This window comes from Triturus cristatus, chromosome 4_2, assembly GCF_964204655.1.
Source record: "Triturus cristatus chromosome 4_2, aTriCri1.1, whole genome shotgun sequence".
In the NCBI taxonomy this organism is placed as follows: domain Eukaryota; kingdom Metazoa; phylum Chordata; class Amphibia; order Caudata; family Salamandridae; genus Triturus; species Triturus cristatus.
Window position 1 is genome coordinate 189,547,178 of NC_140586.1, and position 15,910 is coordinate 189,563,087.

A 15,910-nucleotide genomic window follows, 5' to 3' on the forward strand; every position below is an offset into this window, starting at 1 on the left:
TTGTGCTCCTCACATCTTCCAGGGCCTCTTATTTTTTCCCTTTTCACTTGGGATTGTTACTTCTCTTATTCCTTTCTAGCATGGGCACTCTAGGCATTTGTCAACCCCCCTCACTTTTAAATGAATGGGGAGAACCTGATATCCATTGGAAAGAATGGACTAAACTATCTGAGTCCTATTTAATTGCCATGGGGGGGGGGGGAATGTTTTCTGCCTTACGGAAGCAGCACATTTTCCTACATAATCTGGGTGTCCATGGTCGCAAAGTGTACGAGACCCTGCCTGAACCGGAACTTGATGAAGAAGATGATCTGGATGCATATGAAATCACCCTGCTAAAGTTAGGAAACCACTTTGGGGATAAAATAAATGTTGTCTTAGAACGTCACAAATTTTTCAACCGTGCTCAAGGCAAAAGTGAATCTGTGAAAAACTATATTGCGGCCTTGAGAGGCCTAACCCAAAGGTGTGACTTTGGGGATCTCAATGACTCTCTAATACAAGACCAGTTAGTAAGGTGTACGAGCAACAGTAGGATTCAAGAAAAATTGTTGTCCAAAAATCCCACGCTGGAAGAAGCTATCTCTATAGCTCAATCTATTGAACACACTGCAAAGTGCATGAAGGAAATAAAAGTATCAGAAGAAGTGGTGGCCGCAGTACAGGTTGATGTTCCCACCAAAAGCGTATGGAAGGTCAGAAATAAAGGGGAACTATCCAACAAATCCATAAGGGAACATTCTGACCTCAAATGCTACAGATGTGGGAGTAATAACCATTTAGCCAACAGTCCCTTGTGCACTGCACATAACACACACTGCAAGTAGTGCAACAGAAGAGGTAATTTAGCAAGAGTGTGCACGGATGGAGATATCAGTCAAGTCAAAGCCATCAATGAGGGTAGCGATGATCAACTTGAATTCATTTTTCAAGTAAAAAGCTCTTGTGGCAGTCTTGTCGCGGAGTACCCTAAATGCAACATCTTACTCAACAACAGATCTTTTGAATTGTTTGCAGACTCCTGTTCTCCTTTTACTTTGCTAAATGTGGAAGATTACAGGAAAATTCAGGGAGATCCGGGCATGGCAATTAATAAACCTGATATTACACCACATGGTTACACTAAAGATCCTATCCCGTTGGTAGGCATGGTGGAAACACAAATAAGCTTCAAAGGTAGATCCATAATAGGGAAGGTATACCTTGTGAGCACAGGTTCTAATCTCCTAGGATGGAAACATCAAAGGGAGCTTGGCATCATTCTTGACCCTAATAGTAAGGATCAGGTCATTCTGGTCAAAGATGTGGACTAGGAGAGACCCCTATGTGATGAATTTCTACGTCTTTTCTCAGATGATCTTGGGTTGTTGAAACAATATCAACATAAAATAAAGATAAGGCAAGGGGCCAAACCGGTGGTGCACAAAACTCGCCAAGTCCCTTTACTTTTAAGACAGCCATTAAAAGACGAACTTGACAAACTCTGCCACATAGGTGTCATACAACCAATCGATGCCTCGGAGTGGTTAGCCGCCATCGTCATCGCTTCGAAAGCCAACGGGCAAGGCATCCGCCATTGCATTGACTTACGCAGCCTCAATGAGAATATTTGGGTTGAGCGTTTCCCCCTCCCCAATATCAACGAAATGTTGAGCACTATGGGAAAAGCCAAATTATTCGGCACATACATGTTCAGAAGGATGCCTTTCGGCCTTGCTTCAGCTGCCGCTATTTTCCAAAAAACTATGCAAAAAGGAACTGGATGGCATCCCGAACAGTATGTGTTTCCAAGACGATGTTTTAGTCTATGGGGCTACTGAAGAGGAACATGACTCCGTGTTTAGAAAAGTATGTGCAAGACTGTCCGAAGCGGGATTGACCGTAAAACGGGACAAATGTAGGGTCAAAGTAATGGAAGTGGATTACCTGGGGCACAATCTATCATTCGAAGGAATAAGACCAAAACATAGCCTAATTCAGGCGGTGGAAGATGCACCTTTTCCCACGAACAAAGAAGAACTAAAGTCCTTCTTAGGCCTGGTTGAGTACATGGCGAAGTTCATCCCAAGATTCTCTGAAAAATGTGATAGTTTGCGAGAACTTTTGAAGACTAAACAAGAATTTAAGTGGGAAGAGAAACACTCTGAATCTGTAATCAGTTTAAAGAATGAAATCATAGGTTCTCGTGCTCTCGGCTCTTTTGACCATAAAAAGAGAACCATTTTAAGCACTGATGCCTCGAACACAGGTCTAGGGGCCACCCTATCACAGAAAGGGGATGGGGGCGAGACTATTATTGCCTTCGCCTCCCGCACTCTCAGTCAATCTGAACGGAACTATTCAGTAATTGAAAGAGAAGCCCTGGCATGTTACTGGGCCATTAATCCTTTCAAATCTTTCATTTGGGGTAGTAAATTCACGGTCCGCACAGACCATGAGCCTTTGACTCACATTTTCTCATCAAAAAAAGTACACTGTGAGTCCCCCAGAATAGCAAAATGGGTCCTGGGGCTGGAGAAATTTTGCTTTAGGACCGAGTATCTGCCGGGACAGGAAAATGTGGTGGCGGATTTTTTATCTAGGTCACCCCTTGCAGTCAACATCAATGAGGATCCCTTAGATACTCCCATCCTATCTATCCATCTTCCCTCTTTCACAAAGGAGGAATGGGATGAAGAAATGAAGAAGGACTCTAAAATGATTGCCTTAAAAAATTAATAATCAATGGATGGCCGGAAAAATGCTGCAATGTCATGGATGAGTTAAAGGAGTTTTGGGCGGTTAGAAATGAGCTGACCATTTTCGAAAACAAAATCTACCGCAACACTAAAATTGTTCCACCCGAGGCACTAAGAGACAAAATCATAGACCTCGCCCATGAGGGACACTTAGGGAGAAGTATTACAAAAAGCGAAGTAAGGAACAGCTTTTGGTTCCCTAAACTGGATTCTAGGGTGGAATTAAAAGTAAAGGAATGTATTAGTTGCGCTAGAAGCGACAAGACAAAGATATTACACTAGGTTCCGTTATCCCCAGTAGAGGTACCAGAAGCTCCATGGACTAAACTTGCCATGGACATAATTGGTCCAATGGATTCTTTAGGTCCACAAAAAAGGTTTGTTTGTTCTGGTGGACTACACCTCACACTGGGTAAAGGCAAGATTCACCTCTTCCACCACGACCAACAATCTCGTCACCTTCTCAAAGTCTGTTTTCTCATTTGAAGGAATCCCATCGGTCCTAGTAACTGACAATGGGGTGCAATTTACCTGTGATGAAATGAAGACCTTTCTGAAGAACCTTAACATCAAGCACGAAAGGACTGCACTCTACTGTCCCAAGGCCAATGGGTTAGCAGAAAGGACGAACCGCATGATTAAGGATCATATCCAACTGGCAATATCCAATGGGTTCAACATAGATGATTCTCTGAGAGACTGTTTATGGGCCTACCACACAGCACCCAACCGTGTAAGCGGTATCTCTCCTTTTGTGGCCCTAAGAGCCTGGCACCAAATTAAACCCTCTCTGGATAGACGGGGGTAAAACAGGAAGGAGAGTCATCTTAAAGTCCAGCAACACCAATCCTGTTACAAAGATTGGTATGACAGAAAACATGGAGTGAAAGATTTTAATCTCAATGTTAACGACCCCGTGGTGGTAAGAAAACCCACCCGGGTACAGGTGGGACAGAGCAAATTTTCCCTCCACAAAAGGTTAAGAACTTTGGGAAAAATGTGGTGCAGTTGGAGGATGTACAAACCTGGAGTGGGGATAGATTGGCTACGTAATATCTCCTCATTTCTTGAAAATGTTTGCATGTTAGTTATGGGTAAGGAGATGTGTTGTATTTACCCTTGCTTTCCCCCCCTTGGTACCTCCCGTCCACCCCTACCTTCTATCCTCGGTTAGAATGTCCGGGAGCTCACCTTAGAATGTTGACGGTGCGCCTCGGTCACAGAGAGCGGATGACCTGAATAAAGTGACTCTTCCTCCTTCTTACTTCTGTGTCACTTTGTTAAATTACAATAGTGACCAATGTGGCAAATCCATAATCGTACAGAAATTGCGGCGGCTACAGAATCACTTAATTCAGTGGATATTATGCACTTGTAATAAGACTCAAAATCAAAAAGAGGGAGAAAGAAGAGGCTTAGGTCCACTCAGCTTCCTTGTCTCACTTATAGCAAAAATCAATAGGAGAGTGGATCACTGGTCCTGAGAGAACCAGGGTGTTGCACAGTCAGTACTGTGTACTGTTTAAGAAACCCTCATTCACGTCTGGTAAAGGATCGAGAGAAGCGGTATATCTTGGTTCTCCGCTTGATTGTTATTAACGTGATCGCATAATCATTGGGTTAATCCAATGCTTCCTCCACCCGGAGGCTTTTACCACTGGTGGTCTCAGTAGTGATCGTGAATAAAAAAGTGAAGTGACTTGTGGTGAAAAAGGTGTTTTGTTAAAAAATCTTGTAAAGCCAGTAGATATCTTTAGTAGTACTGGATTCGGGATAGTTTATAAAAAAAATTGTTGTAAATGTGCACGCATCAGACTTATTATGGACTAGTGCACTTTTAAAAAATTAGTGTCCAAAAAAAGGTCGACATGTTTCAGCCCTCATAAGCCCCGAAGGGTCAGGCGGGCTTTCTTCAGGAGCTAGTGCAATGTTGAGTGACCTAAAATTCAAGGTACTCTTGTGGAAGTGCGGGGAGATAGGTATTCCTCTCTTGTTCGCACGTTCAGCTTAAACCTGGTCTCCTTTGTTGCAGGTCACCGCGAGTACTCTAGGGGGGTCGCCTCACGCTCTATTCGGCGTCGGTCTAGGACCAGTGCTGACTCTGCCTCCTGGGACCCGGTGAAGACTCGCACTTCCACAAGAGTGCCTTGAATTTTAGGTCACTCAACATTGCACTAGGTCCTGAAGAAAGCCCGCCTGACCCTTCGGGGCTAATGAGGGCTGAAACATGTCGACCTTTTTTTGGACACTAATTTTTTTAAAGTGCACTAGACCATAATAAGTCTGATGCGTGCACATTTACAACAATTTTTTTATAAACTATCCCGAATCCAGTACTAATAAAGATATCTACTGGCTTTACGAGATTTTTTAACAAAACACCTTTTTCACCACAAGTCACTTCACTTTTTTATTCACGATCACTACTGAGACCACCAGTGGTAAAAGCCTCCGGGTGGAGGAAGCATTGGATTAACCCAATGATTATGCAATCAAGCGGAGAACCAAGATATACCGCTTCTCTCGATCCTTTACCAGACGTGAATGAGGGTTTCTTAAACAGTACACAGTACTGACTGTGCAACACCCTGGTTCTCTCAGGACCAGTGATCCACTCTCCTATTGATTTTTGCTTGTAATAAGACTGGCATTTGTGATGGAGTAACCCACTTACCAAACTCTAAATCAGGACCTTATTTTTCTTGTGGATATTATTCCAAAGAGTCCACTCCACAGAATGGGAATGTGGGCGAGCGATGAAGAATCTGCAATTAGACAGTGAGGAAATTTGATTACGGCTCCATCTTGCGTATTGACACCATTGTGATGTTGCCCTCACTCAGGCACCGACGACCTTCGTAGCGTTTCTTCGTACTCTGAACTGTAACATGTTAAATGACCTTTTTCCTTTTCCTCTGAGCAAGGTACATTCTGGGACCCGGCTCGAAGCAACTAATTTCCGTGATAACCATCTATTGACCCTTGGTGATCGTTCTCTGCCTTCCCTTTGTTTTACGAATCACCACCTGCATCACGCAAACACATCCTGTTGTAAATTAATTAAACTTAGGAATGCTCATGCCACCTGGCCTATAGGGTCAGGTAGAGAACACGACCCTAGGGAAGGAATTTCTATTACCTGTTATCCTGTATCTTGTAAAAGGAATGTTTGCTAGTGGAGGACATGTTTTTTCTTTGCACATTGAGGGCGTTGTTGCTTTAGGGGATTTAAGCGCTATAAAAGACTGTGAGCCACGGATTGAAGTGGCAGTCTCCTGAGAACCTACCACTGATGTACTTCTAGGACAACTGTACCTAGCTGCAGCTAATAAATTGAAGTTCCTATGCCAACAGTGTGTTCCGTGTCTCTGTACATTTAGAAGGCGAACTCAGAAGATTTCAGGCGTACCCTGCGCCGCCAGGCCTAAGAGCATCTACTGAAAAGAGCATTACTGAAGATAGGTAACTTATTCCTCTCATGGATACTTTTAAACAAAGATTCCTTACATTACAAATCAATCCCACAGCAATGCCCTTCCAAAGAGGGGGGTGTGAGGAGTGACAAATACACCAGGAAGTCCTGCAGAACCAAATTGGCAAAATGGCCCTCACTGCAGACTTGACAATTGATGAAGTAATGCCTGGATAAAGTATGTAGATGTGCCTATGTGGATTTCATAGTAGCAGTTCAAAACCAGAACATCCCCCCCCCTCCAGCTAAGGCAGTGTTCTTAACTTTAGCCCTGGTAGAATCAGCTCTAAGACTCCTAATTTACCAAGCCATAACACAGTTTCATGCACAAGGCAATCCACCAGTATATACTCTGTTCTGGACAGCCTTCCCCTTTACATTGACAAATTCAACAAACAGATGATCATCTACCTGGTATTACTTAGACTTATCAATGCAGAAACAAAGGGCACGCTGCAGATCCAACCGTGTAGCCTCTTCTCCACCTTAGATGGATGTGGCAGACAAAAGTATATAGGGAATATGGTGAACTGCCCCACGCTGAAGAGTGACACCACGTTTGAGAGCTGAAAAGTATGTCTTCTAAGAACAATCTTATCAAGAAAGAAGGTAGCCCACAGAGGCTAAACTGACACAACTTGCAGCAGATTGAGTTGACTTTCAGAAGCAACTGAAAACAGTCTTCACAATGAGAAGTCCAAGGGTACAACTATGAAGAGGCTCAAAAGGAGTGCATAAAAAGAAAGAGAGAACTAAATGGAAAACCCACTGCAGCATAACAAAGGGAGCAGAGGGAAACATCTGAAAACCCTTTCAAGAGCTATCTCAATGGTAATTTGTTTAAAGAGTGCTGATCAGGTAAATGAAGAAAGGCTGAGAGGATAGACAAGTGACGTTTAACAGTGCCCACAGCAAATCATTGTCTGGCCAAAGACAACATAAACAAAAGGACATCAGACAATGTAGACTATAGAAGGTCAACCTGGCTTTCCTTACACCAGCTGATGAACTTAAAGCAATGACCTGATTAAGACAATTATGAGGGAGAGCGGCGAGCAGTCAAAATGACATTCAACCCCTCCAATAGTAGGACACAACCACTGAGTAGGTTCTGCTCAATCACCATGTATGGAGGTGTAAATTAAGGATGTTCAGGTGCAGTACTCTGTGGTTGAGACAGCAGATCCTCCCAAAGTGAAAGCCAAAGAGTGGGCAGATGCTGAGGGTAACCAGCTCTGAGTACCAGACCCACTGGCCAAATCCAGTCCCAAAAGAATCAGCTGCAATAAATCCTGACTGATTTCCTTCAATATCCGCGGGATCAGCAGCAGAGAGCATATAATGGGCCACAGCCCTACGGAAGGTAAATGTGCTTCCTATAGACCACTGAGGAGGAAACTCCATCGTGCATAAGTATGGACACTGAGTATTTTCGGAGGCAGAGGATGGAGGGTTCACCTCATTGGATGAAGATAATGAACCACATATGGATGCAGACATCATTAATAATCAGCAAGATGAATACCACTGAGCTCTTCTTCCTATTGTTGAGGGACGCTGCCAAGTGATTGACCTTCGGAAGGAAACCATGAAGCTCCAGCCATTTCCACAGTGTTAAGGCCTCTAGAAAGAGGGCCTGTGACCCACACCGATTTGCTTTTTGCAGCACTCTTTGTCAGTCATGTTGCCCATTTGCACCAGGAGCAACTTGCCCTTGATAGAAGGCAGAAAGGCCTGGTGGACCAGTGAAATGGCATACAGCTCCAAAAGATTAATGTGATGATACTGCTCTTTCAGAGATCAAATTCTTCTGATTTCTACCTCATACAAGTGAACTCTCTAATCGGAAGATGAAGCATCCATCACGTCGTGACCTCTGGTGTGGCAAACAATTTGTTGCATGTCAGGTTGACTTTCTTTACCCACCACTGAAGGTTGCTGGCAGCCTCGCCATAGAAGTGAATCCAGTTGGAAAGGCAAACCCAATGCTGGGCGCACTGTAGACATAGGTTTCATGTGCCAGTAAGTGTGAGGAATCAGAAAAAATCAAGACACCAGAAAGCCAAGCCCCCTCAGAACTATTGAGGCTGGGACAATATCTATCTCTTTTGGATACACCTTTAGAGTGACCATATCAAGAACTGCCACAACAAAGGGTAGCCTTTTAGATGGAGAAATATGGGATCTGGACTAGTTACTGAAGAAATAAAGGGCCAACGAATAAGACACCATCTTCTGCAAGATCTCTGACAGTATCTGAGACGAGCCCGACTTACACAGCCAGTCATCGAGAGAGGCCAATATTAGGACTAAGGCCAGGACAGGTAAAGTGCTCCGATTTCACTACAAAGCAGAGGTGCTTCTAGTGGGACTGCAGGATCAGTATATAAAAGTACACAGTTTGCTGGCCCAAGGACACCGTCCAGTTCTCTGTGTCCAACATGGGAAGGGGTATTCAAAAAGGGGACTTCATAACCCAGGTGAGCGATTTGAAGGACCCACTGGATGCTATCACGTGCCAGTAGGGAAGGCAATTACAGACCGGCCCCAAACTGGTCCCAAACGTTGATTGAAAAAGGTTTTAAGTTAGTGCTGGGAAAAGAGAGGGTGGCTGATTAATGTTACTGCTGGTCTTGTTCTTGCACCGCCCCTCAAATATCCCTTGAACTTCTGTAATTCTCATGGAATTGGTGAGCAATATAAAGTAATCCTAGTGAGTCGGACATAGCTCTACTGCCCATAAAGTACATAAGAGCAACATCTGTTTCCTTGCCAAACAGTCCCGACCCTTCAAAAGGCATATCTGTGAGGGAAGCTTAAATGTCCCCAGAAAACAGGGTGCAGGGCATCCAAGCACGGTGACTGCTGATTGCACTGGTGCCCATGGTCCTTGCCACAGAGTTACTGGCTTTCTGGCCAGATTGCAGTATGTATTGTATCGCATCTTGGCCAGCTTGTACTGTTTGGGCAAAAGCACTGGTAAAAATCTCGGACAAAGCTAGCAAAACCTTGCATGACACATCCCAAAGGGTGTGAATATAACAACATAGGATGCAAATGGGATTCAAAGAATGCAGAGCTAAACCGGCCAATGAAAACTTTCCTTCATCTCAATCCTTTGTGTCTCCTTGGCAATTGGGGCTAAATGTTCTAAAGGAAAGAAGTTCCTTTTTTACTTTGTTTGAGAAGGCCTGAACAACTAGGATGTCAGGAGTAAGAAGCTGTATTAGGAAATTCATGTCACCTGGCTCTAGTCTGTGTCGTCACTCAACAGGCTACTTTCAAAGGTGAGGCCGAACAAAGTTTTGACCAGGCTACTATAACAGAATTAATCAAGGTGAAAGGCAGCAAGGGTTCCAAAGAGGAAGACCCAGGCTGCATACTATCCTTCAAGCGATTGAACTTTATCTCCTCTGCCGGAAGTTGTAATTCTAATACTTCTGCAGCCCTATGAAATACCACTGCAAAAAAGCACCCTCTTCTGTTGAGGCCTAGAGGCAGACTTAAGTCTAGCTCCGGTGAAGTATCGGTGCCAATGGTGTTTTGGAAGTCAAGATATAGGTCCGCATTGGTATAATGAGGAGGGAGCAATTGATCTGTATCTTAATCCTCACCATTAGGGGCATGCTCAAGGTTCTGCGCAGCATTCGAGTTTAAAACAAAAGGAACCTCCAGCCTCAAAAATACTCTTGTCGAGGTAGAGGAAAGGGGGATAGCCCTCTTCAACCTACAGTCAGTGCAGCATTAGGTGAGCCTATGAAGAAGCTGATTCTAAATCAGAGTTGTTTTGGGGGCCAAAAACAGCAGGTCTGGAGTAAAGGATGACCCCAGTGAAGGAACACCTGGCAAGGCCTGTAGAAAAGAAGCCAAGGCATGTCCTGGTGCTGAAAGCTGTGTGGACTGAGGTAGCACCGTGGTTAGTTGGTGCAAGAGGATGTCCCTGGAACAGAAGTCCATCTGGAGACCCTTGAATGATCAATGGTACGAGAAGGTATGCCAAAAGGACCTGGAGCGATCTTAAAAAAGCTGCAGCAGGGCCTCTTTTAAGGCTGCAATTTGCTGCAGAGTAGAAAATGGCCCAGAGAAAGCAGGAATCACTTGTGCCATGTCAAGTATTGGATCTAAGTCATAGTTCAAAGTAGGAATCAGGTTGTTTCTGCAATCACTGACCTAGATACCATTCCTAGAGCGGAAGCATCTCAAAGTCAAAGAGCTTTCCTTGAACTTTTTGTGCTTTTCCTCAATTTCTCTCTTAAACCTGGTCTGGACTTATCCCAAGATGGTGAACGGGGCCAGAAATGGCCTCCCAACTTACAGCAGGACTGACCTCGTTTTTTCCTGTACAGTAACATAGCACGTAGCTTCTCATTCTCTGAAGGTCTATGGAAGTTAGAAGGAGCATTTGTACCAGGACTTAGAGGCATGTTTGGTGTGGAGGCACAAAGTCAGATGTAATGCACATCTGTGAATGACATCTGTTGACGACATCTGGCACCACTTGAACGTTATTTCAGGTGGCAACATCCATGCACACTGCCAGAAAAGTTTGAGAAGAAACTTCAGTAACAGTACCAAAGCTAAGGGTCCACATTAAAGGTCACTGCGAAATTCAAAACAACATCAGCATGTAGGGGTAACATACTTTGAGGCAGAACACAGTCGTAATGGAGGCAGACAGCAAAACCTTCCAGCTCACAGGAGTTAATGCAAGCGTTTCCCAATCCAGTCTGGCACCTGGGAAATTCACAAGGTGAGGTTCTGCAATTAGAAGCATCAATCCGAAAAATTTACAGTTAACCATGGGGGATACTGTGTACCTAAATACTGTACAGTCAAGACTTTTTGTAACATGTTTACTCAATATACATACCTCATGTTGTATTATACAATCACTGTCTCCACTTGTAAACCTTGCAACACCTTGAGTTTAGAAATCAATTTTTGTTTCACAGTTTTCTACTGAGCTTAAATGACACTTTCAATTATGACATTGTTCTTTTCTTTTGAAATCACGTTGCCTGTGCAGAAACATACTGGAATATTGCCCTATGCCCATTCTGGGTCAGTTCTAAGGGTTAGGCTAGTCATTAAATTACCTATTTCTACCTTCTGCACCTGCTGACCTACGAGTCCAGCTTTCACCTCTACCTTCAGAATCCACCAGCCTCTGGCAGCCCACCCAGACCTGTACCTTCAGCACCCACTTGCCCTGCACTCCCAGCCCTTCAAAACTTGCAAGCCCAGAATCTCTATGCCCCATACCTACTTTTAGTATTCACCACTGTCAGACTCAAGTCCTGCCTTTACTTACAGGACATGCCAATCTCAGAGTCACAGATCACACCTCTGCAGTCTGCACCTGCTGGCCTCTTATAACCAGGCCTACCTCTACCTTCAGTGTGCCAAGACCCTGGATTCCTAAGCCTGACTCTACCTTCAGCAGTAGCTGACCTCTTAGCTCACGACCCCACTTCTACCTTCAGCATCCACCAGCCCTTGATCCCTATGTCCCCACCTCTACCTTGAGCACACGTCGGCCCTGGATCCCCAGCGGGTCCTGGTTGATCTTGATAATCAGGCGGTTCTGAAGGATGTCACGCTCTTCCGTGGAGATGGTCCGCAGGTCATTAGACATGAGCAGAGGTGCCGCCATCACAGCCCAGAGGGCCATCTGAGACTTGGACTGTTCAACACTGAGGCCAAAGTTACCAATGACCAACTGTAGAAGGTGAGATGCAAACGATCAGAGAGGAAATAGAAAAGAAAGGAAAAGTTTCTTACATGTGATCGTAGTTTTCCTTCAAGGGGTTCTTAATTGAAGTCATGAGCACTGAATAATCACAGCAACATGTGGGACCCCAGACCCTTTTTATAAAACATATATGTCAACTAGTTTCCTTTAGAAAAGCCACTTTTTTAAATTATAATAATATTTCTTGTAGTCTAACTCAAGTCACTATCAGCCAAATGTTGTTTATTTTTTCTAAACATTTATTGAATTCAAAAACGTAAAACATGGTAGAATAAGTGACAAGAAAAACACGTTTGCACACCTTCTTTTGGAAGAAAAATGAGAATTAATAGGGGCGATGTAACTATAATGTCTGCAGCCTTCAGAGCTTGAATCATGGACTATAATGAAGTAGACACCACCAGTTGCCATTGACACCCTATCAGTGGAAGTAGCCTTAGTTTGTTTTATGGGAACTGTGGACCTTGGTTATTGCACAACAATCTACTTTATTACTAGTCTGACTAGGAAAGAGGATTGCTTCTGACTTAAAAGAAGTGCCCCATGAAAGAGAAGAAAAAGTCACTTACTTGTAACAACAGTTATCCATCATTGCTATCTTTCTTTATTTTTTTTTTTTTTTTTTATTTTTTTATTTGAGAGTTCGTACCAGCAAATACATATTACTGAATGGGTACATAGATACAAGAAATAAAATAAAATGGAATATTGCATTATACCCACATGCAATGCAAAAACAGACAGAGTGATAAGCAGTGAAAAACAATGGAAATTAAATTAGCATATTAAATATCGATACAGGCAATATATCATTAGTTTGTGGTTAATTTTGCTGTCCTCCATGAAGCCACTGGGGCCCAGAGTCGCTTGCCCACATCCCTTAACTTGGCTCCCTTTAAGTCATATAATGCCTCCTCAATATTATGTATACCCAACATTCTACACAACCACATTTGAAAAGTTGGGGCTTCTGTATCCTTCCAGGCTGCGCTAATTAGAATCCTAAGAACTGCTACAGAGATAAAGACTAAAGCTTCAGCCTCAATACTTATGTTTAGTTTCGCGTCACAGCCAATTATTATCAGGGTCGGGGATAGGCTAATTTTAACATCGAGTAACCCCTCTAAAAACCGTGTTATTTCAATTTTGATTGATTTCAATTTTTCACAACCATGGAACATGTGTATAAGATCTGCCGTACCTTTTCCACATCTGGGGCAGTTACTGTCTATCGCTTTCCCCCATGAAAATAGTTTTTCAGGCGTATAGTATAAGTTAAATAGGGTTTTGTAATGTTGGGCCCTGAGATTCGAGGAGCGTAGGAACCTCTTGTCCATAGCTAACGCCTTATCAACATCTATTTCTGGATCTCCCAGTTTTTTGGACCATGCAGCTTCAGTTTTGCCGACATCATCTGTTATTGCATCATTGAATATTTTATATATATCTCTAATTCTATGGCCCCCTATCTTCAAATACTCAATTAGTTCATATTTCCCTTGCAGAGTGATACATGGCCTAATTGATTTAATTCTATTTACAATCTGCATGTATTTGAATTCTTGATAACCTCGTAGGGAATAGTGCTGTGTAAGTTCCTCAAGTGTTCTGCACTGATCGCCAATCATTATTTGCCCCAGCTCAACTATACCCTGACTCTCCCAATGACGCCACGTTCCATCCCTACTAAGATTTGGAAAAAGTGTTGAGTTCCAAAGTGGTGTGCGATAGTGGATGGTAGGTATATCTAGAGCTTTTTTTACAGTTTTCCAAATATACCATACATCCTCGAGCGTCTTATATCCAGTTTCCTTGAAATAACTCTTCTGAGTTTGCCTTAATAAAAGCCCTACGGCTTCACCTCCCACCAATAGCTGAAAAATTGATGGTATTGCCGACTGTCTGAGGGTTGGGCCACCCGGATGGAGTAGAATAGCCATGTCTGTAAGGAGGCATGCAAGATGGTAGCTCTTAATATCAGGCAGTCCCAAACCACCTCTATCTTGAGGTAATGACATATATCTATTTGACCGCCGTATTTTACCATATTGCCATAAAAATTTCAAAAACATGGCCTCAATCCTTCTAATAATTTTCTCATCAATTTTAAATGGGATTGATCTTAGTTTGTAGAGCACCTTAGGAAACATTGTCATTTTTATAACGTTAGCCCTCCCTATCAATGACAGCTGTAATGAATCCATTCGTTTTAGGTCTGTTTCCATAGATTTCAAGAGAGGGGTGTAATTGTCATCAATTATTTTACCTGGTTCTGCATTTATTATTATACCGAGGTAAACTACAGATCCTACATATCTTCCATCCACCTTGGCTATTTTTTTTTAGCATAATACCTGAGTTTTGTCAACATTTAATCGGTAGCCAGACACATCTCCAAACTGACCAGTTATGTTAACTACCTCCCTCATAGCTAGCTCTGGATCCTTTGTGATGACTGCTAAGTCATCCGCATAAGCGAGAATTTTAGTATGAAACCCATTTGATGTTACTGGTTTGATAATCGCACTGTTCATTAATTGTGTAATTAAGGGATCTATATAAAGTGCGAACAAAATTGGAGAACATGGGCAGCCCTGTCTAGTACCCCTTGTTATATTAATCCTATCTGATGTTTCCCCCATTGATTGAATTCTGGCCGTGGGTGATGAATACATAGCACGAATAGCTTGACAAATTCTAGGGCCAAATCCCCTTGCTTCCATAACCTTCCATAGAAAGCTCCATCTAACGCGATCAAATGCCTTCTCTGCGTCAAGGAGGATCATTGCGACCCTCTCTCCCCTGGCAGCACCAATGTCAAATAATGTAATAGCTCTCCTAATATGGTTTGTAGTTCCTCTTCCTGGGATAAATCCATGCTGCCAGGGGGAGACCAGGGACGCAATAACCCACCCGATACGAGCAGCCATAATTTTGGCATATAGCTTCTTATCGCTGTTGATCAGTGATATTGGCCTGTAGGAACCCGGGTTAGTCTTTGATTTCCCTTTTTTATGAAAGATTACTATATTAGTTTCTTGCCAAGACTCTGGTATTATTCCGGTATTCATAACCCCATTGAATAGATCTAAGAACAATGGTGTTATTTCCTCCCTTAGACTTTTATACACCTCTAACGGTATGGCGTCTGGGCCCGCCGCTTTTCCACTTGCAAGATCTTGCAGAGCTTCCGATATCTCCGTCACTGTAATATGCTGTTCGAGTGACATAATCTGGCCTAAATTTAATTTACTGCCCATGTCTAACCAGCTTGTATTCGTGTGCCCTCCAGCTGCTTCCTCCTGATATAGTTCTTGATAGAATTTCCTAAACCCCTCCAAAATTTCACCTGGTTTGTTATATATTTGGCCCTGATATTCGATTTGTGACACAGTGTTTTTACTTGCAACCTGCCTAATTCGCAGGGCAAGAGCTCTACCTGCTTGCTCACCGGTTTCATAGAGACATGATCTCTGTGCCTGGTAATATGCTGCCGCCTTTCTTGCTAATTGTTTCTGGATCTCAGCTTTTATGGAATTTACTTTATGTAGGCTCTCATCAGATTGATCACCTGTAATTAAATCTTGTCTATGTTGTGTCTCTGCCTCGCTCAATTTTCCCATCCATTCTTCCCTTTCACTTTTAGCCTTTTTCCATAAGTTGGTGGTATAGCTTATGGTCTCTCCTCTTATTCCTGCCTTAAAGCTATCCCACACCACTCCCCGTGAGGCGCTATACCTATTGGCGTCGAAAAAGGACTGAGACCATTTTTTCATACGAGTAATGTAGGCGGCATCTGCTAGCAGTTTTTTATCGAATGTCCAAGGTCTAGGGACCTTGAATGATCTATTAATGATCATATTTAGGACTAGGGGGTTATGATCTGACATGATTTTAGGAAGCTTGTTGATTTGAACACTCTTAAGTAGGGTATTCGAGATCATAAAG

The 15,910-nt window shown here is 43.1% G+C and overlaps 1 protein-coding gene across 1 annotated transcript in view; it reads right to left on the reverse strand.

The window, feature by feature from the left end:
- Positions 1–15,910, reverse strand: part of NAGA (alpha-N-acetylgalactosaminidase) — a 346,756-nt gene that overhangs the window by 18,826 nt on the left and 312,020 nt on the right. The window contains exon 6 of the mRNA XM_085601095.1: positions 11,732–11,929. Within this exon, the coding sequence (XP_085457221.1) occupies positions 11,732–11,929 (198 nt within the window). The remainder of the gene's footprint in view (positions 1–11,731; positions 11,930–15,910) is intronic.